The sequence below is a fragment of the Stenella coeruleoalba genome (assembly GCF_951394435.1).
Source record: "Stenella coeruleoalba genome assembly, chromosome: 15".
Classification (NCBI taxonomy): Eukaryota; Metazoa; Chordata; class Mammalia; order Artiodactyla; family Delphinidae; genus Stenella; species Stenella coeruleoalba.
The window spans coordinates 67,725,478-67,751,928 of NC_137161.1; the positions used below are offsets into that span (position 1 = coordinate 67,725,478).

Genomic DNA, 26,451 nt, shown 5'->3' on the forward strand with positions numbered 1-26,451 from the left:
TACTACAACACACCCACCAGAATGACTAAGATTAAAAAGACAACACCTAGGGACTTCACTGGTGGTGCAGTGGTTAAGAATCTGCTTGCCAATGCAGGGGCACAGGTTCGAGCCCTGGTCCGGGAAGATCCCACATGCCACGGAGCAACTAAGCCCATGCACCACAACTACTGAGCCTGCGCTCTAGAGCCCGTGAGCCACAACTACTGAGCCTGAGTGCCACAACTACTGAAACCCATGCACCTAGAGCCCGTGCTGTGCAACAAGAGAAGCCACTGCAACGAGAAGCCCGCACACCACAACAAAGAGTAGCCTCCGCTCACTGCAACTAGAGAAAGCCCGCACACAGCAACAAAGACCCAACGTGACCAAAAATAATAAATAAATAAAATAAATTTTAAAAAAAAGAATCTGCCTGCCAATGCAGGGGACATGGGTTCAAGCCCTGGTCCAGGAAGATTCCCACAGGTCGTGGAGCAACTAAGCCCGTGTGCCACGACTACTGAGCCCACGTGCTGCAACTACTGAAGCCTGCACACCTACAGCCCATGCTCTGCAACAAGAGAAGCCACCACAGTGAGAAGCCCATACACCGCAACGAAGAGCAGCCCCCATTCACTGCAATTAGAGAAAGCCCAAGTGCAGCAACGAAGACCCAACGCAGCCAAAAATAAATAAATAAATAAATTTACAAAAAAAAAAAAAGACAACACCTGACGTGTAGCAATCAGAACTCTCACATGCTTGTGTTCTGGGAATGTAAAAAGCATACTCATTTTGAAAAAGTGCCGATTTCTTTATTTCTTTATTTTTGGCTGCGTTGGGTCTTCGTTGCTGTGTGCGTGCTTTCTCTAGTTGCTTCGAGCAGGGGCTACTCTTTGTTGCAGTGCGCGGGCTTCTCATTGTGGTGTCTTCTCTTGTTGTGGAGCACAGGCTCTAGGCGCGCGGGCTTCAGTAGTTGCAGCACGTGGGCTCAGTAGCTGTGGCTCACAGGCTCTAGAGCGCAGGCTCAGTAGTTGTGGCACACAGGCTTAGTTGCTCTGTGGCATGTGGGATCTTCCCGGACCAGGGCTCAAACCTGTGTCCCCTGCATTGGCAGGTGGATTCCCAACCACTGCGCCACCAGGGAAGCCCCAAAAGTGCTGATTTCTTATAAATCTAAATATAGACCTACTCTATAACCCAGCAATTCCACTTCCACGTCTTTACCCAAGAGATATGAACATGTGGTGTCCACAAAAAACTTACAGAACAATGTTTAGAGTAGCTTTATTTATAATTGCACTAAACTGGAAATAGCACAAGTGTCCATCAATAAAAGACTCAATAGGGCTTCCGTGGCGGCACAGTGGTTAAGAAGTGGTTAAGTGTTAAGCCACAACTACTGAAGCCCGTGCTCCGCGATAAGAGAAGCCACCTCAGTGAGAAGCCCGCGCACCGCAACAAAGAGTAGCCCCTGCTCGCTGCAACTAGAGAAAGCCCGCGCACAGCAACAAAGACCCAATGCAGCCAAAAATAAACTAATTAAATAAATAAAATTTTTAAAAAACCTCAATAAACAAAACTGTCATATATTCACACCATGTAAGAGTGTTCAGTAATAAAAAGGAACAAGCTACTGATACGTACAACAACATGAATAAATCTCCAAAAACATGCTGAATGAAAGAAGCCTCGCCAAAAGGACATACACCATATGATTCCATTTACATGAAATTCTAAAACGGGCTAAACTAAATTATGGTGGGAAAAATCAGAACAGTGGTTGCCTTCAGGGATGCTGGTACTAAGACTGACTGAGAAGGAACACAAGGGAACTTTCTAGTGTGACAGTCATGTTCCATATCTTGGTAGGGGAATAGGTTAAACAGCATTTGTCAAAGCTAACTAAATGGCATATTTAAGATCATTGCATTTTATAATTTTACCTAAAAAAAATCCCAGTAAACAAATACTGAACTCTAGTTAATAATACGTATGTTCTGAGAAAAGGGAACACTCTTGCACTGCTGGTGGGAATGTGAATTGGTTCAGCCACTATGGAGAACAGTATGGAGGTTCCTTAAAAAACTACAAATAGAACTACCATATGACCCAGCAATCCCACTACTGGGCATATACCCTGAGAAAACCGAAATTCAAAAAGAGTCATGTACCAAAATGTTCATTGCAGCTCTATTTACAATAGCCCGGAGATGGAAACAACCTAAGTGCCCATCATCGGATGAATGGATAGAGAAGATGTGGCACATATATACAATGGAATATTACTCAGCCATAAAAAGAAACGAAATTGAGCTATTTGTAATGAGGTGGATAGACCTAGAGTCTGTCATACAGAGTGAAGTAAGTCAGAAAGAAAAAGACAAATACCGTATGCTAACACATATATATGGAATTTAAGAAAAAAAATGTCATGAAGAACCTAGGGGTAAAGCAGGAATAAAGATGCAGACCTCCTAGAGAACGGACTTGAGGTTATGGGGAGGGGGAAGGGTGAGCTGTGACAGGGCGAGAGAGAGTCATGGACATATACACACTAACAAACGTGGTAAGGTAGATAGCTAGTTGGAAGCAGCCGCATGGCACAGGGATATTGGCTCGGTGCTTTGTGACAGCCTGGAGGGGTGGGATAGGGAGGGTGGGAGGGAGGGAGACGCAGGAAGGAAGACATATGGGAACATATGTTTATGTATGACTGATTCACTTTGTTATAAAGCAGAAACCAACACACCATTGTAAAGCAATTATACCCCAATAAAGATGTTAAAAAAAAAATAATAATAATACGTATGTTCTGAAGTGAATGATGTTTGCAACTTACTTTGAAATGAATCAAAAAATAAGATGGGTCAATGAACAGATACACATGGATAGATGGACAGATTTGTGATAAAGCAAATATAGCAAAATGTTCATTGTAGAACACAGGAGGTGGGTATGTGGTGTTCACTGTACAATTCTTTCAAATTTTTTATATGTTGGAAACTTTCCATATTAAAATACTGGGGAAAGGGAATTCCCTGGCGGTCCAGTGGTTAAGACTCCATACTTCCACTGCAGGGGGCCGGGGTTCAATCCCTGGTTGGGGAACTAAGATCCCACATGCTACGTGGCATGGCCAAAATATAAAAAATAAAATAAAATACCAGGGAAAAAAGTCTTTAGAGACACATTCACCCTGGCTCCTTTGGTTTTCTTCTGTACTCTACTGAGCTTCAGGAGATGACCATCACCTATCATGCTCACATTCTGAAAAGAAAATGGGCCATGGGACAAAAGTGGAAATTAGCATAAACTTACGTCTTACAAAACTTGGGGTGAGGCCCAAAAAAAAGTGTGAGAAGTCGAAATCCTTTTTCCAAGATGCTGAAGGGCAGTTGTACTTATAGGCATGAACTGTTTTTATCCTCAAGATATAAGCAGTAGACGAGACAAGGACACAGAAATGCGTGCGGATGGACAGGATCACTGAAAACTGACGATTACATAAAAAACGGGAAACTTCTACAGGAGGTTGTTTTTTGTTTTGTTCGCTGGTTTGGGGGTGTTTTTGTTTCTTTGGGTTTTTTTGTCTGAATGAGGTTGGTTCAAGGAGAAAGAAAAGAGGATGGAGAAGAGCACTTCAACCACCTTGAATGACATGACCCTATATGAGGAATTCTCTCCAACTACAGTGGAGTCCATTCCAGCAAATTACTAACCAATATGCGAAGGGTGATTCACAACTAATTCTGAAAAAAATATAAGCCACACCATAAACAGGCCCAGTCAGTCATTACTCAGACATAAGACAGCCTTTTTCCCCTTCTAAAGAGAAGATCTAGTGCACCTCCTGGCATCAAGACAAGGGACCAATGTTTCATATCCTTCAAGACTGAAAATGCCTAGAGACTTTAGGAAAGTAAATGATGGAAAGTTCATGAAAGTAAATGAAATGAAGTTCTCTGTGTCACCTCTCCCCTAAGTCAGAGGGTGCCTTTAAAATTATACTGTTCCTCTAACTCTCGGCCTATTGTGAGAACAAGGGAAACTAACTTTAGGCCGGGTAAATTTTACCCAAAGTTAAGATTAAAACAGCCTTGTTCACTCAAGCACCACCTGACTGAGGCCCTCCTGCTTTTAGATCAGAAGATAATGGCCTCCAGGAATTCCACAGGGCTCCCCTGCTGAACAACAAGCAACATTGTCACATTAGATTCTATTTAAGATATAGATAAGAGCGATAAGAAGAGTTAGAACAGAGACCTAAAGATTTTCCTGCCCCTTTGGTGACGACAGCAAATGGGGAGGTTCTTCAAGCGGTGCTCTCTCTGGGTGGCCTGGGTGCTCTGCGGTCGGTCGAGCAGCCCGCTCCCAAGGCCATCACCCTCTCCCTCGGCACCACAGGCTTTGTTCTCGCTAGAACCCAAAAGAGCTGTTACCTGCATAGCCCACTGGATTTGCGTGTGCAAAGCACCGAGCAAGGCGTCATAGAGTCCAGTGAGCTGCCGGTCCAGGGGTAGGTCAGTCTGGCACAGCTCCTGCCAGGCTGCTAAAAGCTGGACCTGCAGAGGCAGAACAAAGGAGGCCTTACTGGGTCCGCCAAGACATGCTGCCTGCTGCAACTGCCCTGCCCTCCTACCAGGGCAAGCGACTGGCCACTGCCTACTCTCCCAGGCAATCGGGTACCCACGGACGACGATTCACTTCAAAAGAGGCAGGAAAAAAAAATTTACAGTCACCTGCTCTGATCATCATCCAGAACTTGAATCTGTTGCCCTCCAAGTGATCCTTTCTCCTTTTTTCTTGCCCCCAAAGCATGCCAATGTACTCAGCATGCTACCATTCTTCTGAATAGACCTCAGAGGTGGGCGTGAATATGTGTTTTAGCTTCGTGTCCTAACACCACTGCTTAAAAGACAGATGGGCACTGGACTTGAAGGAATTAACAAGTTAGCCCAGGAAGCTGTCAAGGTTTTCAGTAACCTAATTTCAACAAACCTAGAAAACAGATAAAATTCTTAAGGCTTGCTGAAGGCATAATAAGCCTAATCACCCTTAAAAGACAAAAATAGGGAAAATTAAAACTCTTCAATCTGTAAAGGAAATCTAGTTATAAATACAAGTGGGGCTGAAAACTAATGACTTTTTTCCAACTTGCAATTAAATGAATCCACAGGCTGGACCAAGAGCACCCCCTACTGGCTAATTGAAAGAAAAAGACCAGAGGGCAGGGAGGCAAATATTTTTACCTTTGAGTAGGAAACTGGGATTCAAAACTGATTCTGTAGCCCAGTTCTACAAGCATTCCACAATGGTAATCACTCACAGCTTCTCACCTTGTGACACTTGTAGTAGTATGCAAGAAGTTGGGGCATCCGGTCAATTTCAGTAAAAACCTTCACAAACACTTTGGACTGATCTAAAGAAAAACAATGGAAAACATGTACATACTGTTACCAGGTTTTCTATTGCAGCCAAGAGAAAGAATTCAGCAGGATAAATGTGGATTATACATGAGCTAGTATTCAGAAGTTCCCACCAAGACAATGAATTAACTCATGTGTGGAGATCATAAATATGAAAAACAAGTGAAGTTAAGGGTAGAACATGTGACTCAATCAGATACCACATGCCAATGTTCATTCCACAAAATGGGTTTAATTATTATTCGCAAAACAGTCCCTGAGTTTTCTCATTTCTATACCATTCAAATATATATTATTCCTTCTGCCCTAAATACTTTTCCTCACCTATCAAAATCTTAGATCCATGAGAAAATGCTCATGCTACATTGCTGACTGCGAGCAAAAAAGATATGAAATTGCATATACTCAATGTACATACTTTCCTTAAAAGAGATATGTACACAAAGGGAAAAGAACTGGAAGAAAATACTAACAGTCATCTCTGGGTGGTGAGTATATCATTTTACTGGTATATCATTTTCTTTTCTATATTTTTCTCCATTTTTCAAATTTTTAATAACCTATATATGTATTATTTTATAATCAGAAACAATTAAAAAATTTTTAATTCATCTCTTTCAAGGTTCTGCACACATACTAGCTCTTTCATAAAAGCTTCCTCGATTTTGTTTCATCCTTTCCTTCATCCTGGGGAGGCCTAAGGCAGTTTTCACATTCCATCTTGTAATAAAATTATTTGTGTACTTGTCTTCTCCCAGCCTCACCCTCCATCAGTGTGTAAAGTCTTTGAAGGATATCAATCTTGGGACTTCCCTGCTGGCTCAGTGGTTAAGAATCTGCCTGCGAATGCAGGGGAAAATGGGTTCAAGCCCTGGTCTGGGAAGATCCCACACGCCATGGAACAACTAAGCCTGTGCGCCACAACTACGGAGCCTGTGCTCTAGAGCCCACGAGCCACAACTACTGAGCCTGTGAGCCACAACTACTAAAGCCCATGCGCCTAGAGCCCATGCTCTGCAACAAGAGAAGCCACCACAATGAGAAGCCCATGCACCGCAACGAGAAGCCCGTGCACCGCAACGAAGAGTAGCCCCCGCTCGCCGCAACTAGAGAAAGCCCGCACACAGCAATGAAGACCCAGTGGAGCCAAAAATAAATTAATTTTTAATGATTATTTGCTTTTAAAATGCTTATCATTTTCATAAGATCATTTAAATAAATGAATATCCCTGCCATATGTAAAATCAGGCTCCAAAAAGTTGCTTCACTTTATCAACTGAATTCATTGGTTGTGTAAAATGAACCAGGCATGTATATGTGAAGATTGTGGGTAATGTGTTGGGGATGTACTAATTTATCAGATTTTCCTTTAAAAACTGTTAGTAAAGAAGCACCTTGGCCTTCTAGGAAAGATGACTGATTAAAGAGCATATTACTTCCGTGGCAGAAAAAAGTCCTTCCTGATACTCACCAAAATTAACCACCCAGGGACTTCCCTGGTGGCGCAGTGGTTAAGAATCCACCTGCCAATGTAGAGGACACGGGTTCAAGCTCTGATCCAGGATGATCCCACATGCTGCAGAACATTTAAGCCTGTGCGCCACAACTACTGAGCCTGAGCTCTAGAGCCCACGAGCCACAACTACTGAAGCCCACATGCCTAGAGCCCATGCTCCACAACAAGAGAAGCCATTGAAATGAGAAGCCCATGCACTGCAATGAAGAGTAGCCCCCGCTCGCTGAAACTAGAGAAAGCCCGTGTGCAGCAACGAAGACCCAATGCAGCCAAAAATAAATTAACTTTTAAAAAAATATTCAAAATTAACCACCCAAAGAAAAACACAATATCATTCATCTGTGTTGAAGCCAGGAAAATGTCTGTACTACAAACTTCGGAGGGGATTTCCCTGGCAGTCCAGTGGTTAAGACTCACGCTTCCAATGCAGGGGGCGTGGGTTCAATCCCTGGTTGGGGAACTAAGATCCCACATGCTGCAGGGCATGGCCAAAAAAAAAAAAAAAAAAAGTCAAACTTCACAGAATACCAATCAGATATTCAATCATTTTGGCAGATGAGTGGGGATGCTGGGAGAACTCTGGATGTATCACGCATGGAGCAGCGTGATGGAAAGGTAAAGAGTGGGAGCCAAGGGAGGACTGGGCAGGCAGGGGAAGGCCTGCTTCCATACCAGCTCAGCAGTGGGACAGGGACAGCCACAGGGCTGAAAAGCGCCATTTCCCCGTTCTGAATCGGCATCCTGCCTACAGAGAGTAGAATCTGGAATCAAGCCTGATTCGGATCTGTGAATGAAAGCTGTCAAAAACAGCTAACCCCCAAACCAAAGCCCATGATCCTGACCCACAGAGCATTCTTCAAACCTGATTCCAGCACCAAGTAGCCAACTCACACAGAAGGAAAGGAAAAAACTTAAATTCATGGAGCTGCCCGCCGCCACTCCTACTCCCCTAACCTCACATAACTAGACATACACCCAAACCGCGCAGGTGAGTTCCATGGTCTGTAGCTGCCACAAATTCATGAGAAAACATGAGGAATAAAGCTGCCAGATGGTGATTTTCCAAAGGCCCGGCTCCAGTCCTAGAATCCTGCTAATGAGAAGAAGACTCAAAATAAAGAATTGACAAATGGGGAAGATATGGAACGAAAAGCCTGGAGATGAGTCCTGAACCCATGCTCTTTGGGCAACTGAAACGCACAACACAGAACGTAGCCTTTAAATCAAGGGCAAGAGGAAATCTCTCAACCAAGTCCAGGTCAACAAAGGAGGGGTTTCCAAGGAGGTCCCATGCTAACTATTTTTCAGTGAACAGTAGACCCAGAAAAAAGCACCCACATACAAATATGAATAAATAGAAACAAATACAAACAAAAAAATTCCAGCATGTGACCTATGCAGAAGTACCACAGGGGGTAAAAAAGAAAAGGAACAGAGCATACAGAAGGTGCATGCAGAGAGCACGTCAAGAACAACCAGAGAGAAGATAATAAGGAAGCAGAGACTTCAACAAACGCTACAGGGCAATTAGACCTAACAGACAGTACAGAACACTCCACCCAACAAAGGCAGAAAACATTCTCCAGGATAGACCGTATCTCAGGCCACAAAACAAGTCTTAATAAATTTTTAAAGATTAAAATCATATAAATCATATAGTATCTTTTCCAATCACACTGGTAGAAAACTAAAAATCAACAGAAGAAAGAAAACTGGAAAATTCACAAATATGTGGAAATTGAACAACATACTCCTAAACAACCAATGGGTCAAAGAAGATACCACAAGAGAAATTAGAAAATGACAAATGAAAACAAAAACCTAACATACCAAAACTTATGGGATGCCACAAAAGTAGCCCAAAGAGCTAATTTATAGCTGTACATACTTACACTAAAAAAGAAGAAACAGCTCAAATCAACAACCTAAACTCTACATCTTACAGAACTAAGAAAATAAAAAACAAACTAACTAAACCCAAATTTGGCAAAAGGGAAGAAACAATAAAGAGCAGAGCAGAGATAAGTAAATAGAGAATACAGAAACAAAACAAAAATCAACAAAATCAAGGGTTGAAAAGATGAACAAAATTGATAAAACTTTACTTAGATTCACTAAGGAAAAGGAAGAGGACTCAAATAAATAAAATCAGAAATGAAAGAAGGGATATCACTACTAATTTTACTGAAATAAAAAGAATTATAAGAAAGCACTATGGACAATTATATGACAACAAATTAGATAAATTAGATGAAATGAACAAATTCCTAAAAATACTCAATGTACCAAGACTGAATGATGAAGAAATAGGAACTCTGAACAGACCTAAAACTAATAATTGAATCAGTAATCACAAACCTCTCAACAAAGAAAAGCACACCAGATGGCTTCACTGATTAATTCTACCAAACACTTAAAGAATTAATACCAATACTTCTCAACCTCTCCCAAAAAAACTGAAGAGCAGTGAATACTCTCTAATTCATTCTATGAGGGCAGCATTACCTTAATACCAAAGCCAGACAAAGACATTACAAGAAAAGAAACCTACAGATTAATATTCCTGATGAATATTGATATAAAAATCCTCAACAAAATGCTAGCAAATTGAATTCTACAGCATATTAAAAGGATTATACACCATGACCAAGTGGGATTTGCTCTGGGATGCAAGGAAGGTTCAACGTATGAAAATCAATGAATGAAATACACCACATTAACAGAACAAAGGCAAAATATCCACGTGCACGTGATCATCTCAACTGATGCAGAAAGGCATCTGTTAAAATTCAATACTTTTTCATGACAAAAACACTCAAAAAACTAGGAATAGAAGCAAACAACCTCAACAAAATAAAGGCCATATATGAAAAGCCCCCAGCTAACATAATACTCAATGGTGAAAGACCATTTCAAACTTTTCCTCTGAGATCAGGAACGAGACAAGGATGCCCACTTTTGCAATTTCTATTCAACTTAGTACTGGAAGTTCTAGCCAGAATAATTATGCAAGAAAAAGAAGTAAAAAGCATTCAAACAGGAAAGGAAGAAGGAAAAATATCTTTGTTTGCAGATGATATGATCTTATTTATAGAAAGCCCTAAAGATTCCACCAAAAAAAACCTGTTAGAACTAATAAGTTAATGCAGCAGAATACAATATCAACACACCAAAACTCACTTGCATTTCTATACAGTAACAATGAACAATCTGAAAAAAACATTAAGAAAACAATTCCATTTATAATAGCATCAAAAAGAATAAAATAGTTAGAAATAAATATAATCAAGGAGCTAAAAGACTTTTACACTGAAAGTGACAAAACACTGCTGAAAGAAATTTTAAAAGACACAAATAAATAAAAAGACATGCTATGTCCATGAATTAGAAGATTTAATATTGTTAAGATGATAATACTATCAAAGCCATCTACAGATTCAATGTAATCCCTTCCAAAATGGTGTTCAATTGTGTTCTCTGGAGAAACAGAAAAACCCATTCTAAAATTCATATGGAATTTCAAGGGACCCCCAAATAGCCAAAACAATCTTGAAAAAGAAGGACAGCATTGGTTGATTCACAATCCATGATTTCAAGTTACTACAAAGCAACAATAATCAAAACTATGTGGTACTGGCATAAGGACAGACATATATACAGCCTAATGGAACAGAATAAAGGGCCCAGAAATAACCTTCACATACATGGTCAAATAATTTTCAACAAGGATGTCAAGACCATTCAATGGGGAAAGAACAGTCCTTTTAACAAATGTGCTCAGGAAAAAAAAATGTTGCTCAGAAAACTGGATGTCCACATGCCAAAGAAAGAAGTTGGACCCTTACCTTGTACCATATACAAAAATTAACTTATAATGGCTCAACAACCTAAATGTAAGAGCTAAAACTATAAAACTCTTAGGAAAAAAACACAAGGGAAAAGCCTCATAACCTTGGATTTAAATCTGAAATTTAGGGACTTCCCTGGTGGTCCAGTGGTAAAGAATCTGCCTTCCACTGCAGGGGACGCAGGTTCGATCCTTGGTTGGGGAACTAAGATCCCAAGTGCTGCTGGGCAACTAAGCCCGTGCGCCACAACTAGACAGAAGCCCTCACATCACAACTAGAGAGATGCCCACATGCCACAATGAAGAGCCCGTGCCACAACGAAGACCCTGTGTGCTGCAACTAAGACCAGACACAGGGCTTCCCTTGTGGCGCAGTGGTTAAGAATCTGCCTGCCATTGCAAGGGACAGGGGTTCAAGCCCTGGTCCGGGAAGATGCCACGAGCCGCGGAGCAACTATGCCCGTGCGCCACAACTACTGAGCCTGCGTGCCTAGAGCCCGTGCTCCGCAACAAGAGAAGCCACTGCAGTGAGAAGCCTGCACACCCCAACGAACTCACCGCAACTAGAGAAAGCCCAAGCACAGCAACAAAGACTCAACGCAGCCAAAATAGATACATAAAATAAATAAATAAATAAAAATTTTAAAAAAAGACCAGACACAGCCCAAAAAATAAATTTAATTAATTAACTAATTAAAAATAAATAATAAATAACAAAACTGAAATTAAAAAAAAACTTTTCTTAAAAGAGAGAGCACTTCAAAAGATTTACCTTAGGGAAGAGGAGAAAATTTTGCACTACAACTGCTTCACATTCTCAAGGAAATTACACAAGGTATACGCTTTCTTCAATAGGATCTAAGGTATCACAATGAGATATAAAGGGAGGCTGGCAGAGCTAAGAAAAAAAATGAGGAAATAAATAATGATATGATGAATTAAAAATTAATTAGAAGAACAAAGAGCAGAACACATACTTTAGAAAATGCTATTGATCAAATGGAAGACAGACTTTTGAAAAATAACAGACTATGGAGGAGAGGAGATTGTTGGCAAAGAGCCAAAATAGACCAGTGTGAACATATTATACGTTGAGGGGGGAAAGGAAGAGCTAATGAACAGATAGTTGATGTTCTCAAAAATGAAAAAGAAAATAAATGAAACAGAAGAAAAAGTCTTTTTAGAAAGAAATTTTCTAGAAATGAAGAAAAATATGAATCAGCAAATAAGATACTATGTTCCAGAAAACATTAAAAATTTTCAAAACTGAAAAATAACCTAGTAAAGTAACTAAACTACAGGGTAAAAGAATCTCATAAGCCAGAAGTCAGCAAACTATGAGCCAAGTTACCAACTGTTTTTGTAAATAAAATGTTATTGGAACACAGCGAAGCTCATTCATTTACATATGAGTTTTCGTGCCACAACTGCAGAATTAAGTATTTGTGCTACAGACCATATGCCCCACAAAGCCCAAAAATTTATTATCTGGCCCTTTACAGACAATGTTTGCCCACCCTATTTTAACTATTCAAGGAACATACTACGTACAAAGAAAAAACTAGGCAGGCCAGTCTCATACGGAACATCAGAATATAGTTGGCAGAAGACAAGAAGCAACGTCTCTAGATTTCTGAAGGAAAAATAGTATGAACCAAGAATTCCAAAAGCAGTCATTCTTTTCTACATGGAAAAGCAATAAAAACACATTCTTTACTTAAATACCAAGGATATACATATGATCCCCACGCCCTTCCTGAGGGAAAAAAAAGTCTACTTAAAAACAGAATCCTTCTAATGAAGAGAAGCCTCAAAATAAAGAATTAACAGGGAATTCCCTGGTGGTCCAGTGGTTAGGACTCCACGCTCTCACTGCCGAGGGCCTGGGTTCCACTCCTGGTCAGGGAACTAGGATCCCGCAGGCCACGCGGTGTGGCCAAAAAAAAAAGAAAAGAAAAAAGAATTAACAAGGGGGGAAAATGTGGGATGAAAATCTGGAAATGAGACTGAATCCACTTAAAAACATGATATTAAGCATAGACAACCATGGCAATTTCTGGTTATAAAACAGTTATATAAAAATAAAATATAAAACACAAAAATTTTATAATGTTTACATTTCAGAGAGAAAGCTACATGATAAAAAAATTATTAACTTGATGGTATACCATGAAGAAAAATTCTAGACTATGCAATATTCTAGAATAGGGCAGGGGAGGGTGAAGGGTGGGAGAAAGGGAGGGGAGTGTAAATGCAGTAACTGAGGGAATCATATATTGTTTCATTTACAATGTTGATAAACTGAGAAAAAAAATTAGTTTATTATTTGAAGTCATAAATCACTAGTAAAACTAAAAACAAGTTATGTATCTTTCAAGTTATCCATGAGAAAAAAACACAAAGAAAACATAGCAAAATATAGAGATCAAAAGAAACATAAAGAAGAAAATATAAAAATAGAAACATGTAAGACTGGAAATTTCTGTTAAAAAGAAAAACCTAAATGGGATAAAGTCACTGATTAAAAAAGAAATACCAGGATTAAATCAGAAAATACAATTCAACTATGTGCCACCTCCAACAGACAAGTCTAAAATAAAACATCTCAGGAAGTTTGAGAGTTAAGACAAAATAGGCAAAGACACAGTAAAGCAAATACAAACAAAAAAGAAGGCAGAGGTCCTCATACTTATACCCAAGCTGAACTGCAGACAGAAAGCCTTCAATGGGGCCATGGCAATATTTGATAAAAATGCTATTTAAATCCTAATAGTAAGAAAGAATGAAACGGTCCCAGTTGTTTTTGTGAAGCCAACACAATCATGATACTAAAACCTAACAGAGATATTCACTTACAGGACCTCAATTTAAAAATTTTAAGTAAAATTTCAGGGGAATTCCCTGGTGGTCCAGTGGTTATGGACTGTGCTTTCACTTCTTTGGGCCCAGGTTCGATCCCTGGTCAGGGAACTAAGATCCCACAAAGCCTCGCAGCATGGCCAAAAAATAAATAAATAAAATACCAGCAAATATCTAGTAGTATATTCACTCTCTCTCTCTCTCTCTCACACACACACACACACACACACACACACAGTGAACAAGTAGGGCTTGTTCTTGAATTGTAAGAATGATGTAAAATTAGGAATGCTATTAATATGATTTGCCATATTGGTAGGTCAGAGGAAATAAAAACAACACATTCGATCTTGAAAGATGCTAAAAGGCCATTTAATAAAATTTGACAATATTTACCTTTTTAAAATTACCTAACGGGATAGTATCAAGTACTGACTGAGACTTGTTTCTGTCTTTGGAGTTACTGAACAGCACAGGGATTACAAAAGAGATGACTCGCTCCTGGGCACAGACATACACAACTCTCCAGGGCTGAGTTCCAAGAGGTCCCCACTTTGGTGTGACTTCACCACCAGGGCAAGGGAGGCCAAACTTTGCAGGCCTTGACTATTGAGAGAACTGGAGTGGAAAGAAACCATCGTTGGAGGGAAGATAGTGTTACTGTTCAGAATGAGGAGGTTCAGCTGCTCTCACCCACACTGAAAACTCAACTATCCAGAGGGTCATTCTCTAAGGGTTCTATACTGTATGAGTACAGGGGTGACTATATGTCCCAGCTGGCCCAGGACAGTCTTGGTTTATATCTGTTGCCCCAGCTGCATTATTGAAAGCACTCCCTTTTCCTCTCAAAAGTGTCCTAGTTTAATAATAAATTACATGGTCAAACTCAGCATACTGAAATTTTATAACGTTTTTACGTATGATAAGAATTTACATGTGCACATGCCTGCATATTCATATATAATTATCTAGCTATAGACTTTTCTTAATTATTAAAGCCTAGGCTCACCCACCCTAAAACAAAATAAAATACCAATCAGAACTCTTAAGATATCAGCACTTCTCACTGCTGCATTATTTACAATAGCCAAGATACGTAACCAACTTAAGTGCCCATCACCAGGTGATTGGATAAAGGAGATGCGATATATATAGTGGAATACTACTCAGCCATAAAATAAAAAGATAAAATCTTACCATTTGCAACAAGCATAGACCTTGAGAGTATTATGCTTAGTGAAATAAGTCAGATGGACAAAGACAAATAACGTATGATTTCACTCAAATGTGGAATATAAAAAACAAACAAAATAAATGAAAAAACCAAACCAAATAAAAACAAACACTTAGATACAGAGAAGAGAGTAGTGGTTACCAGAGGGGATGGGGCACCAGGAGGGCGAAATTGGTAAAGGGGATCAACTAACTGTATGGTGATGGACGGAAACTAAATTTTTGGTGGTGAACATGCTGTAGTGTATACAGAAGTAGAAATATAATGCTGTACACATGAAACTTACATAATGTTATAAACCAATGTTACTTCAATAAAAAAATAAATTTTAAACAAACTAGAAAAACAAAGATATCAGAACTTCTTATGATTTAATTTCACCACTGGAACTGTACCATTATATAAACAAAACTGATGCTCCCTCTCAGAAGCCAAGGGAAGAAAGCATTCTCAGAACAGGGGGGAGTAAAAAACATTGTTAACTGTTGCTGACAATGAGAAACAGAAAAGTAGGGCTTCCCTGGTGGTGCAGTGGAGAAGAATCCACCTGCCAATGCAGGGGACACAGGTTCGATCCCTGGTCTGGGAAGATCCCACATGCTGCGGAGCAACTAAGCCCGTGCGCCACACCTACTGAGCCTGCGCTCTATGAGACCATGAGCCACAACTACTGAAGCCCGCATGTCACAACTACTGAAGCTCGTGCACCTAGAGCCCGTGCTCCGCAACAAGAGAAGCCACTGCAATGAGAAGCCCATGCACCACAACGAAGAGCGGGCCCCGCTCACCACCACTAGAGAAAGCCCATGTGCAGCAACGAAGACCCAACACAGCCCAAAATAAATAAATAAAATAAAAATTAAAAAAAGAAAAGAAAAGTAATAAAGTGATATTAGGCCTTGGGGTTTGGTGATGATACAGCTGTTGGAGACCTTCAACAGAACAGGTTCAGGAGAACATTAACCCCAGAGGAGAGGGGCTTGCGTGATACATGAACAAGAGTGCAGGAAGCAGGGCAGTGGATACAGACTACAGTCTGCCAATGTAAATAGCTGTGAAGGTAAGAAAACAGCTTTACTGCTGCTGCTTCTTGTTTAACCAATAGTTTTGTGGATGAAATGGAAAGGGAGTTAGATAAACTTATTGGTTGAAAAAAATCACTGGAAAATAACACAGCATCATAATGGACTTGATCAGCATCTAAACTCATCAAATGGTACACTTAAGATTTGTACATTTTTCTAAATGTAAACTTTACCTCAAAAAAAGAAAGAATCATAAACCAACACTGAACTCTAGTTATTGATATGAATGCTAAAGTGTTTAGGAATGAAGTATACTGATGTGTGCAACTTACTTTGAAATGCATTAAAAAAAATAAGGTGGATGGATAGAGAGGTGAATAGGTGGGTAGATATGTGATAAAGCAAATGTGGCAAATGCTAACACTAGGATCTAGATGGTGTGTTCACTGATGGTTATTTCAACTTTTCTGTATTTTGAAAAAGTTCATATAAAATGTTGAAGAAAAGGCAACCACCATAAAGCTACAGACTGACTTCCAATCTACATTATTTATTTATTTATTTTTGCGGTACGCGGGCCTCTCACTGTTGTGGCCTCTCCCGTTGCGGAGCACAGGCTCCAGACGTGCAGGCTCAGCGGCCATGGCTCACGGGCCCAGCCGCTCCGTGGCATGTGGGATCTTCCCAGACCGGGGCACGAACCCATGTCCCCTGCATCGGCAGGCGGACTCTCAACCACTGCGCCACCAGGGAAGCCCCAATCTACATAATTTAGTCACCATTAAGACATTTTAAAGATTGAAGATTTGGAAAGCCTTACCTTCGTGAAGAGGTGTACAGAGAGATGATAAATGGCCAGCACTCACCTACAGACTGAGATGTGAATGCTGCTACGATCTGGGGGCTGGCCAAGGCCTCCAGCCTGTTCTTCAACGCCTCCAAGTGCACACATTTTTCTGAGTAGTCTGGTGTATCAACAAGCATCATTAGGCTATTCTGCATACCTGTGAGCTTGGCAGAAATTACAGCTATGTCCTATAAAAAGACCAGAATAGAGGATATTTATGTTAAAATATTCCTGCTACTTCAATTAAGAATGGACAGGGCGTCCCTGGTGGCTCAGTGGTTAAGAATCTGCCTGCCAATGCAGGGGACACGGGTTCAAGCCCTGGTCCAGGAAGATCCCACAAGCCGCAGAGCAACTAAGCCCGTGCACCACAACTACTGAGCCTGTGCTCTAGAGTCTGCGAGCCACAGCTACTGAGCCCGAGCACCACAACTACTGAAGCCCACGTGCCTAGAGCCCGTGTTCCCCAACAAGAGAAGCCACCACAATGAGAAGCCCACACACCACAATGAAGAGTAGCCCCCGCTCGCCACAACTAGAGAAAGCCCGAGCACAGCAATGAAGACCCAACGCAGCCAAAAATAATAAATAAAATTTTTTAAAAAAAGGTAACAATAACTGACAGAATAATAGATTGTTAACTGAAAAAAAAACGTGTGAAGCAGTATTCACAATGCACTACCATTTGTGGGGGAAAAACAGGGCAAGGAACATATATGTGTGTGCATTTATCTGGAAGAACAGGCATAGAGCTGACAACAGGGTTTGTATTTAGAAGGGAAATTAGGGAATTGGGAGGGTCAGAACTATGAGAAAGACTTATTTTTCACTGTTTATTCCTGTTTACTCAATTTTTCCCATGTGCATTTAGAACTTTTAAAAAACTTTTACAAGTTTTTTTTTAAATAGCAAAAGAGATGATAAATAATTCATTTTGTTTTACAATTGAAAAAAAAAGTTTTTCGTAAGATATCATCTTACTTCATCCTTATAATCAGGTATCCAAAATATCACTATTTTCCACACTTTGCCATCCAAGGAGGGTAAAGTAACTTGCTGAGGTCCCGTGGTGTGTAGGGCACCCCTGCCCAAGTTCCACACTCCCATTTACTCCATTTTCTCTGTCTTTTTAAGCTTTTCCTGAACTCACTTTTGTGACTAAAACGCTTCAGTCAAGCAGATGGTACAAACTAAAGGAGGTGGAAAAACTCAGGGCAGTCTCAGATCGCCCCCAACCCATGCCTGAATATTCCCACACCGGGCTACTTACCAGCCCTTCTGATTGTGAGCGGCATAGCTAGCTCATTTGTTTCTCCAAACCTCAAGTTCTTGCTTAAAGAGATGTCACAACATCCCCTAAACAAGAAACCTACTTGAGTCTTAAATGTCTCCTCGATATCAGCACTCAGTGTGCTCCATTTGTCGGCTTCTTGAAGAGATTCTGCGGCAAGCTGCATTCGGGACTTCACCTGGTCGATTTCTACCAATACCTAGAAGAGAAATGAGGGGTCGAACACTAAAGAAGTGGCAGTTCCATTTCCTCTACCTTCCATCAGCGACTCGAAACATAAGTATCGTGGCATGCTCCTGCCTTTAGGGAGCCTCTGTACCCCGTACAACACTGCTTACATGGCTAAATTGTTCAGCAGTGCTAAAGAGAGATGAATAAGCTGAAAAAACCAAACAAAAGAGTAGTCTGAGTGCTTGGCAGAATTTTGAGTTAAGGTTGACCTCCCACTAGGAAAGTGAACATCTTCCAAAAACAAGAGTCAACACTTAGGACAGGAGCCAAAATACCTGCATCGACTGAGATGTGTCCTGTTCAAATTTTTTAATGTCCTCCTTGACAAGAATCATTTGTTCTTTCAGAAAAGATGCCTCCTGTTTAAGGGCTTCTACATCACGGAGCACTTTGGGCATGTTCTGAAGGGCCTGGTGACTTGTTTCTGCAGCAAGAACCCAAGAACCAAAGGTGAACGTCAGATCACTCACCAGTGAACAATATGAATAAATCAGACGGCAGGAAGCAAATCTTCCCTAAGGCACTACCAACCACGCAGTTTTCTGAGCCTGTGGAAAGTTGTGGTGTGGGAGGGGCGCAGAGCTGGCCTATGCCGGGTCCCTGTCTTCCCCAGAATGATGGTGAGGGCCCTGTGAATAAACTGTCGACCTGACCCAACATCAGTTGTCTTCTTACTACAACTCCTTGGTTTTTGGGGTTTTTTTTTTTTTGGCCACACCACGTGGCTTATGGGATCTTAGGTCCCCAACCAGGGATTGAGCCTGGACCCTGGCAGTGAAAGCACCGAGTCCTAACCTCTGGACCGCCAGGAAACTCCCAAGCAACTCCCTTTTCAAGGAAGGAGAATGGAGGAATGTGACAGTGGCAAATGCCAGCTCTGCACCAGGTGCTTTATATGCATTATACCACCTAATGTCCATGGCAATCATCAGCAGCCACCTCTTACAGATGAGAAAACTAAGTCTCAGAAGAGGTTAAGTAACTTGCCCAAGATTTCAGAACTGAAACAACGTGTGTCTGGACCCAATGTCTGCTTTCCACAGTCTTTTCAAAATGTAGTCCACAGACCAACAGCATCAGCTGGAATGCAGTTAAAATGCAGGTCGCCAGGCCACCTGCCAGAGATTCTTATTTAGGAATCCTGGTAGAAGATCAAGATCAAGGAACCTGCATTTTTTTAACAGGTATCCCAAGTGTAGAATAAAATCTGAAAATTCTTGCAGACCATGATGTGTTATCTGGAAACAGGAGGGTTAACAGCATAACCCTTTAGCCCTTTAAATAGCAATTCGCTGGGGAATCAACCAAAGAAGTCCAGAGCCTTCTGCTCCACCAGTGCATTGAACGGAACCTTAACATCTTGAAGACGTGCTTCAGGAACCTGTTCATCCAGCTCTGCCATAAAATAACAGTCTGTCTCCAGCACTGACCTTAAGTAAAGTTTTAAGAAAACAAAGGCAGAACAAAGAGTTCTTCGAGGCACAGAGACTTCACTGATTTTTTTTTAATTTAATTTTATTTTTGGCTGAGTTGGGTCTTTGTTGCTGCACGCGGGCTTTCTCTAGTTGCGGCGAGCTGGGGCTACTCTTCGTTGCAGTGCGCGGGTTTCTCATCGCAGTGGCTTCTCTTGTTGTGGAGCACAGGCTCTAGGTGCACGGGTTTCAGTAGTTGTGGCGCACAGGCTTAGTTGCTCCGTGGCATGTGGGATCTTCCCAGACCAGGCCTTGAACCCCTGTCCCCTGCATTGGCAGGCGAATTCTTAACGACTGTGCCACCAGGGAACAGTGATTTCTACAGCGCTGATTTTTACAGCACTGTCATGGTCCCAGCCTGGCCCCCTGCCTGCGGAACCTCAGAGTCACTCTTCATGTCTGGCTGAACCTTCTCTTCCCTCTCCACAGCATGCCCACACACAAATTTAATTCTTTCTAGTATCCATTTTAAAACTATCACCTCCTGGGAATTCCCTGGCAGTCCAGTGGTTAGAACTCCGCACTTCCACTGCAGAGGGCTTGGGTTCGATCCCCAGTTGGGGAACTAAGACACCACAAGCCTTGCAGTGTGGCCAAAAAAAATCAAAACAAACAAACAAAGTCTCACCTGCAGTGGTTGCCTCTGGGAGGGTAAGGGCCCTGTGAAAGGGGACTGGGGCTCCTCCCGAAGTGATGGTAACATTCTACATCTTGATGGGGGGTTGAGCTACACTAGCGTATACATCTGTCAAAACCCAAACTTATCAGATAAGGTCCCTCCATTTCACCTTATGTAAATTTTATCTAGTAAAAAAAAGAGCCGTAAACAAGTATTGAACTCTATAATTTTTAGGGTTCCAACTGAAATGTCTAGGGGTGAACTATACTGATGTCTAACTTACTATGAAATACTGATTTATTTCAAAATCAAAAATAAGATGGACGAATGGATGGAGAGAGGGATGGACAGAATTGTGATAAAGCGAGAACAGCACACTGCTCATTGTAGAATCTAGGTAGCGGGTTATGAATGTTTACTACAAATTCTCTCAACATTGCTGAACACTTGGCACCTCCATCCAGTTGCTCAGTTCAAGAATCTACCATCATTCTTGATTTTCTTCCCCTTTCATCCCTCATTCCAATCCATCAGCAAGTTCTCCCCTTTCTTCCTCCTAAAAAATACCTTAAAGCTACCCATTTCTCACCATCTCTAATGCTATAACCTCAGACGAAGCCACTGTCACCTCTCTTCTGGACTACAGCCATAGTCTCCTGAATGGGGACATAAATCAAACCATCTCATTCCCCTGCTTAAAAATCCTCCAGTACCTTCCCATTACACTAATTTTAAACCAAATCAAAACTCTTTAATGTGACATTAAAATCCCTGCATGGGGACTTCCCTGGTGGCGCAGTGGTTAAGAATCTGCCTATCGATGCAGGGGACACGGGTTCAAGCCCTGGTCCGGGAAGATCCCACATGCCGCGGAGCAACTAAGCCCGTGCACCACATCTACTGAGCCTGCAAGCCACAACTACTGAGCCCGTGTGCCACAACTACTGAAGCTCACACGCCTAGAGCCCGTGCTCCGCAACGAGAAGCCACCACAACGAGAAGCCCGCGCACCACAATGAAGAGTAGCCCCCACCCGCCACAACTAGAGAAAGCCCACGCACAGCAACGAAGACCGAACATAGCCAAAATAAATAAAATAAATTAATTAAAAATAAATAAAAGAACTAAAAAAAAAATTGAAAAAAAATCCCCGCATTCCAAAAAAAAAAAAATTAAAAAAAATTTTTAAAAAAAGAATCTGTGCTTCCACTGCAGGGGCCGTGGGTTTGATCCCTGGTTGGGGAACTAAGATCCTGCATGCTGTGCAGTGCGGCCAAAAAAAAAAAAAAAAAAAAACAAACCAAAGAGGGCCTTCCCTGGTGGCACAGTGGTTAAGAATCCGCCTGCCAATGCAGGGGACGTGGGTTCGAGCCCTGGTCCGGGAAGATCCCACATGCCACGGAGCAACTAAGCCCGTGCGCCACAGCTACTGAGCCTGCGCTCTAGAGCCCACAAGCCACAACTACCGAGCCCGCGTGCCACAGCTACTGAAGCCTGTGCGCCTAGAGCCCATGCTCCGCAACAAGAGAAGCCACTGCAATGAGAAGCCCACGCACTGCAACGAAGAGTAGCCCCTGCTCGCCACAACTAGAGAAAGCCTGCACGCAGCAACAAGGACCCAATGCAGCCAAAAATAAATAAATAAATTTATAAAATTAAAAAAAAAAACAAAGAAAACAGGGGTGGTAAATGCCACCTCTGCACCCCCCCAATATTTGGAAGTTGGTAGGAATTTTTTAGTTGCTGCTATGGTAGGACATTTAGTGGAAATGACCCAACAATGCTTAATGTCCTGCAGTGCTTGGGAGAGTCCTGAGCAATGAAGAAGTGTCCTGGCCAAACTGTTAATAGTTTCTCCTCCGCTTGGCATGATTATCTAATTTTAAAATGACAGTAATCCTTAGAGTTAGGCATAGTTATTATTCCCACTTTATAGCTGTAGAAACTGCGGCTGAGGCCAGTAACTTGCCCAGCATCATGTTGCTAATGAATGGGGAGCCTGGATTTGAACCCAGGTAACTGGTTCCAGATCCCAGGCTGTTATCCATTATACTTTACTACCTCTCTGGTATTAAAGGGAGAGGGAACATGCAGAGGCATGTGGGTATAAAAAGGCCTAACCAGTCCAGAGAAAGGCGGGAAGTTCAAACAGAGCTTCATCAATAACATCAATTTATATTAGTCATTAGTGTTATTATTATTGAAGGATTGCACTTTCATGGGGGGAACTTCTGCTGGAGGTAAGGTAGAAAAGTAGATTAGGATCAAACTGTGAAAGGTGCTTTGCCCATCCTGAAGGTTTGGATTTCATCCCGTGGGCAGTGAGAAGCCTTCGGAGGTTTAAAGCTTTATTTTTACGGACGATAAAACAAGGTCCCAAGTCTGCAGTGAAGAGAAGTTATTGCAGAGGCTCAAACAGGAGCTGTTGAGGAACTCTAATAGGAGGATTGATTTGTTCATTTATTCAGTCAGTGGATATTTATTGGGCACAAACTGTTTTCCAGGGTCTGGAGATACAATGTTGAACAAGATCTATTCTTAGGTTGGAGGCGTTGGCAGGAGCCAGATCATGCAGGGATTATTTATTTATTTACTTATTTAAAAAATTTTTTTGGCTGCATCAGGTCTTAGTTGCAGCACTGGGGTCTTCTTCGTTGAGGTGTGTGGGATATTTTGTTGCGATGCGGGCTTCCCTCTCGTTGTGGCGTGTGGGTTTTCTCTCTCTAGTTGTGGCGCATGGGCTCCCGAGCGCGTGGGCTCTGTAGTTTGCAGCACACAGGCTCTCTCACTGAGGCGCGCGAGCTCAGTAGTTGCAGTGTGTGGGCTTAGTTGCCCCGCAGCATGTGGGATCTTAGCTCCCCGACCAGGGATCGAGCCTGCGTCCTGTGCACTGGAAGGTAGATTTTTTGTTTTTGTTTTTTTTGGCTGCTTTGGGTCTTTGTTGCTGCACGCGGGCTTTCTCTAGTTTTGGCGAGCGGGGGGCTACTCTTTGTTGCAGTGCATGGGTTTCTCAAGGCGGTGGCTTCTCTTGTTGCGGAGCACGGGCTCTAGGCACGCGGGCTCAGTAATTGTGGCTCACGGGCTCCAGAGCGCAGGCTCAGTAGTTGTGGTGCACGGGCTTAGTTGCTCCGCGGCATGTGGGATCTTCCCGGACCAGGGATTGAACCCGTGTCCCTTGCACTGGCAGGCGGACCAGGGAAGTCCCACCACCCCTGTTGAGAACCACTTAGTTAATGCATATAAAGTACTTAAAACAGTGCCTGATGTATACCAAGGACTCAGATATTTGCGATTATATTATTATTAGTGTCCTCCCCATCTTGGCCCTGTGAGGTCTTCCTTCAAGGCCGAACACAGGGAAAAGCCCTTTATGATTCTCCCAGACAAGAGATAATTGCTTCCTTCATCCAGCTCTCAGCTTCCGGTTCTACTCTCAGTAAAGCCACCCTTCACTGTAATTAAACAGTTCACGTATGCTCCCCACAGGGTGGCAAGCTCTAGAAAGGTAAACTTTTCATCCCCAGCACTCATTTCTTGGCAGGTGCATAGTAGATGTTCAATAATTACTAAAAGATGCAAAGTACAATAAAGAATCTGCAGTGAAATAAAGCGTCCCCCCACCTCCACCTTTTCTTAAACAGTGGACACATCTATAAAACAAAGTTCTATTTACAGGACCATAAGCTCCCAGTGTGGGCAGTCTGAGCCTCTTTCCCACAGAGCCGAGCAGAGAGACTGGCTGCAGTATGCACTGAATAAACATACAGTGAATGAAAACCAGGTCGAGGAGTTAATGAAATGGTTCTGGTGTGTTATTTTTTATAATTCACTATTCTGGTTAGTGAATTCGATACTTAAAAGTCTCCCGTCAGGACAGCCCATCTTCCCACTGACATAAAGATCCACTAAAACAGGGGCGGTGGGGAGGGTTGGATTGGGAGTTTGGGATTAGCAGATGCAAACTATTATATACAGGATGGATAAACAACAAGGTCCTACTGTATAGCACAGGGAACCATATTCAAGATCCTGTGATGAACCATAATGGAAAAGAATATGAAAAAGAATGTGTATATATAAATATAGATATATAGATATATATAAAACTGAATCACTTTGCTGTACAGTAGAAATTAACACAACATTGTAAATCAACTATACTTCAATAAAATATATTTTTTTAAATCCTTTAAAACAATGTTTCCCAGATTTGTCATTCCTATACACCTTCTATATGTTTTTTTGCCAAATGTAAGGATCAGCTGACTATTATTTAATATTCTTAAAATTCACTCTTTTAAGTTTTAAAAGGAAACTTGACAGCACCGCCAGAGGTGGAAAACCAAGATCCCAAGTCCGCAAGTGTTGCAGAGAGAGAGGAGTAGCGAGACCTCCTCCTGGATATCCCGGTAAGCACTGCGGGAGAACCGGAGCAGGGCTCGCTCGCTCTCCATGGGAGGCGCCGACGTTTACGGCCCACTACGTGCAACCCCGGGGGCCCCGGGCCCGTCTGGGAGCCCTGCCCGGCCGCTTACCCTCAACGGCGTGGTTCACCTCCTGGATGAACAGCTGCAGCTTCATCACCAGGGTGGCCGCGTGGCTGTCCGCCTTCCCGGCCGCCACTTCCTTGGGGCCAGCCCTGAAGGCCGCGTTGATCCACTCCTTCACGTCGAAGTCTTCGGCAAGGAACTTGGAGAAGTCCATGGCTGCACCGCCGCACCCCAGCGTCCAGGCCTGAAGGGCTGGCTTTGGGCGTCCGCGAGGCTGCAGAAGCGAGCGGCCCTGCGAGAGCACCCGCGCGGGTCTGTGAGGCGGCGGTCCGGGATTGACGGCGCCGCCAACTAGCCTCTCCACTGCCTCTCAGTCAGCTCGCTGATGTATACGGCTGGGATGGACCCTCGCCGCACGCCGTACTTATTCCGGAAGTAGGGGGTCGTTACTATAGTGACTGCCTGCTTTCCGCGAAGCGTGGCGGGCGGGCGGCCAGAGGGTATGGGCGTCTCTCTTGCTCTGCTAACTTAAGTGACTTTTGGGCACTTAAATATGTGCTGACGCTAGAGACCTTACTTGTATGAGCGCACTTAATACTCACAGTCCTATGAGTGCTGTTATCCTCCCCCAACTTAAAGAGGAAGAACTGAGGCAGTTAAGCAAGTGGTTCAATGTCACGTAGCTAGAAGGTAGCGCTGTGGGAGCTGAACTCAGCCAAGCCTGCTACTGGAGCCTGAGCTCTTTTTTTTTTTTTTTAATAAATTCATTTATTTTATTTTATTTTAGGCTGCTTTGGGTCTTTATTGCTGCTACGCGGGCTTTCTCTAGTTGCCCGAGCGGGGGCTGCTCTTCGTTGTGGTGCGTGGGCGTCTCATCACGGTGGCTTCCCCTGTTGCAGAGCGTGGGCTCTAGGCGAGCGGGCTTCAGTAGTTGTGGCTCACGGGCTCAAGAGCACAGGCTCAGTAGTTGGGGGTGCACGGGCTTCCCGGACAGGGGCTCGAACCCGTGTACCCTGCATTGGCAAGCGGCTTCTTAACCACTGCGCCACCAGGGAAGCCCATGCCTTCATTTTTGAAGAACAGTTCTGCTGGAAATAGAATTCTTTTCATATTTAGATCATTGAATATGTCATCCCACTGCCTTCTGACCTCTATTATTTCCAATAAGAAGTAAGTCAGCTGTTAATCTATTATGAACCTATTGTATGTCATTTCTCTCTTACAGCTTTCAAGATTCTATCTTCCGCTTTGGTTTTTAAGTTTGACTCTAATGTGTCTATGTATATGGGTTTCTTTGTGTTTATCCTACTTGAAGGTTGTTGAGTTTTATGGATGTGCAGATTGTTTTTCAGCAAGTTTGGGAAGGTTTTGGATATTATTTCTTCAAATAACTTTCCTGTCCCTTTCTCTTGGTTGTCCTTTTGGGACTCCCATTATGTGTATGACACCTGATGGTGTCTCACATATCTCTGCAGCTCTATTTATTTTTCTTTTTTCTGTTTTTCAGATTGGATAATTTCTACTGACCTATCTTCAGGTTCACTGACTTTTTCTTCTGCCATCCCAAATTTTTGTTGAGAGGCTCTAGTTAATTCCTCATCTCAATTTA

At 42.4% G+C, this 26,451-nt stretch overlaps 1 protein-coding gene across 1 annotated transcript in view; it reads right to left on the reverse strand.

The window, feature by feature from the left end:
* The window catches only part of COG7 (component of oligomeric golgi complex 7), a gene marked incomplete at its 3' end in the record, with an annotated part of 85,261 nt that extends 60,023 nt beyond the window's left edge, over positions 1–25,238 (reverse strand). Inside the window, exons 1-6 of the mRNA XM_079944227.1 lie at positions 24,888–25,238; positions 18,537–18,685; positions 18,113–18,229; positions 16,759–16,927; positions 5,322–5,404; positions 4,425–4,547 (exon numbers count right to left, since the gene is read on the reverse strand). Of these exons, the coding sequence (XP_079800353.1) occupies positions 4,425–4,547; positions 5,322–5,404; positions 16,759–16,927; positions 18,113–18,229; positions 18,537–18,685; positions 24,888–25,056 (810 nt within the window). The 5' untranslated portion in view covers positions 25,057–25,238. The remainder of the gene's footprint in view (positions 1–4,424; positions 4,548–5,321; positions 5,405–16,758; positions 16,928–18,112; positions 18,230–18,536; positions 18,686–24,887) is intronic.
* Between the last annotated feature and the right edge of the window lie 1,213 nt (positions 25,239–26,451).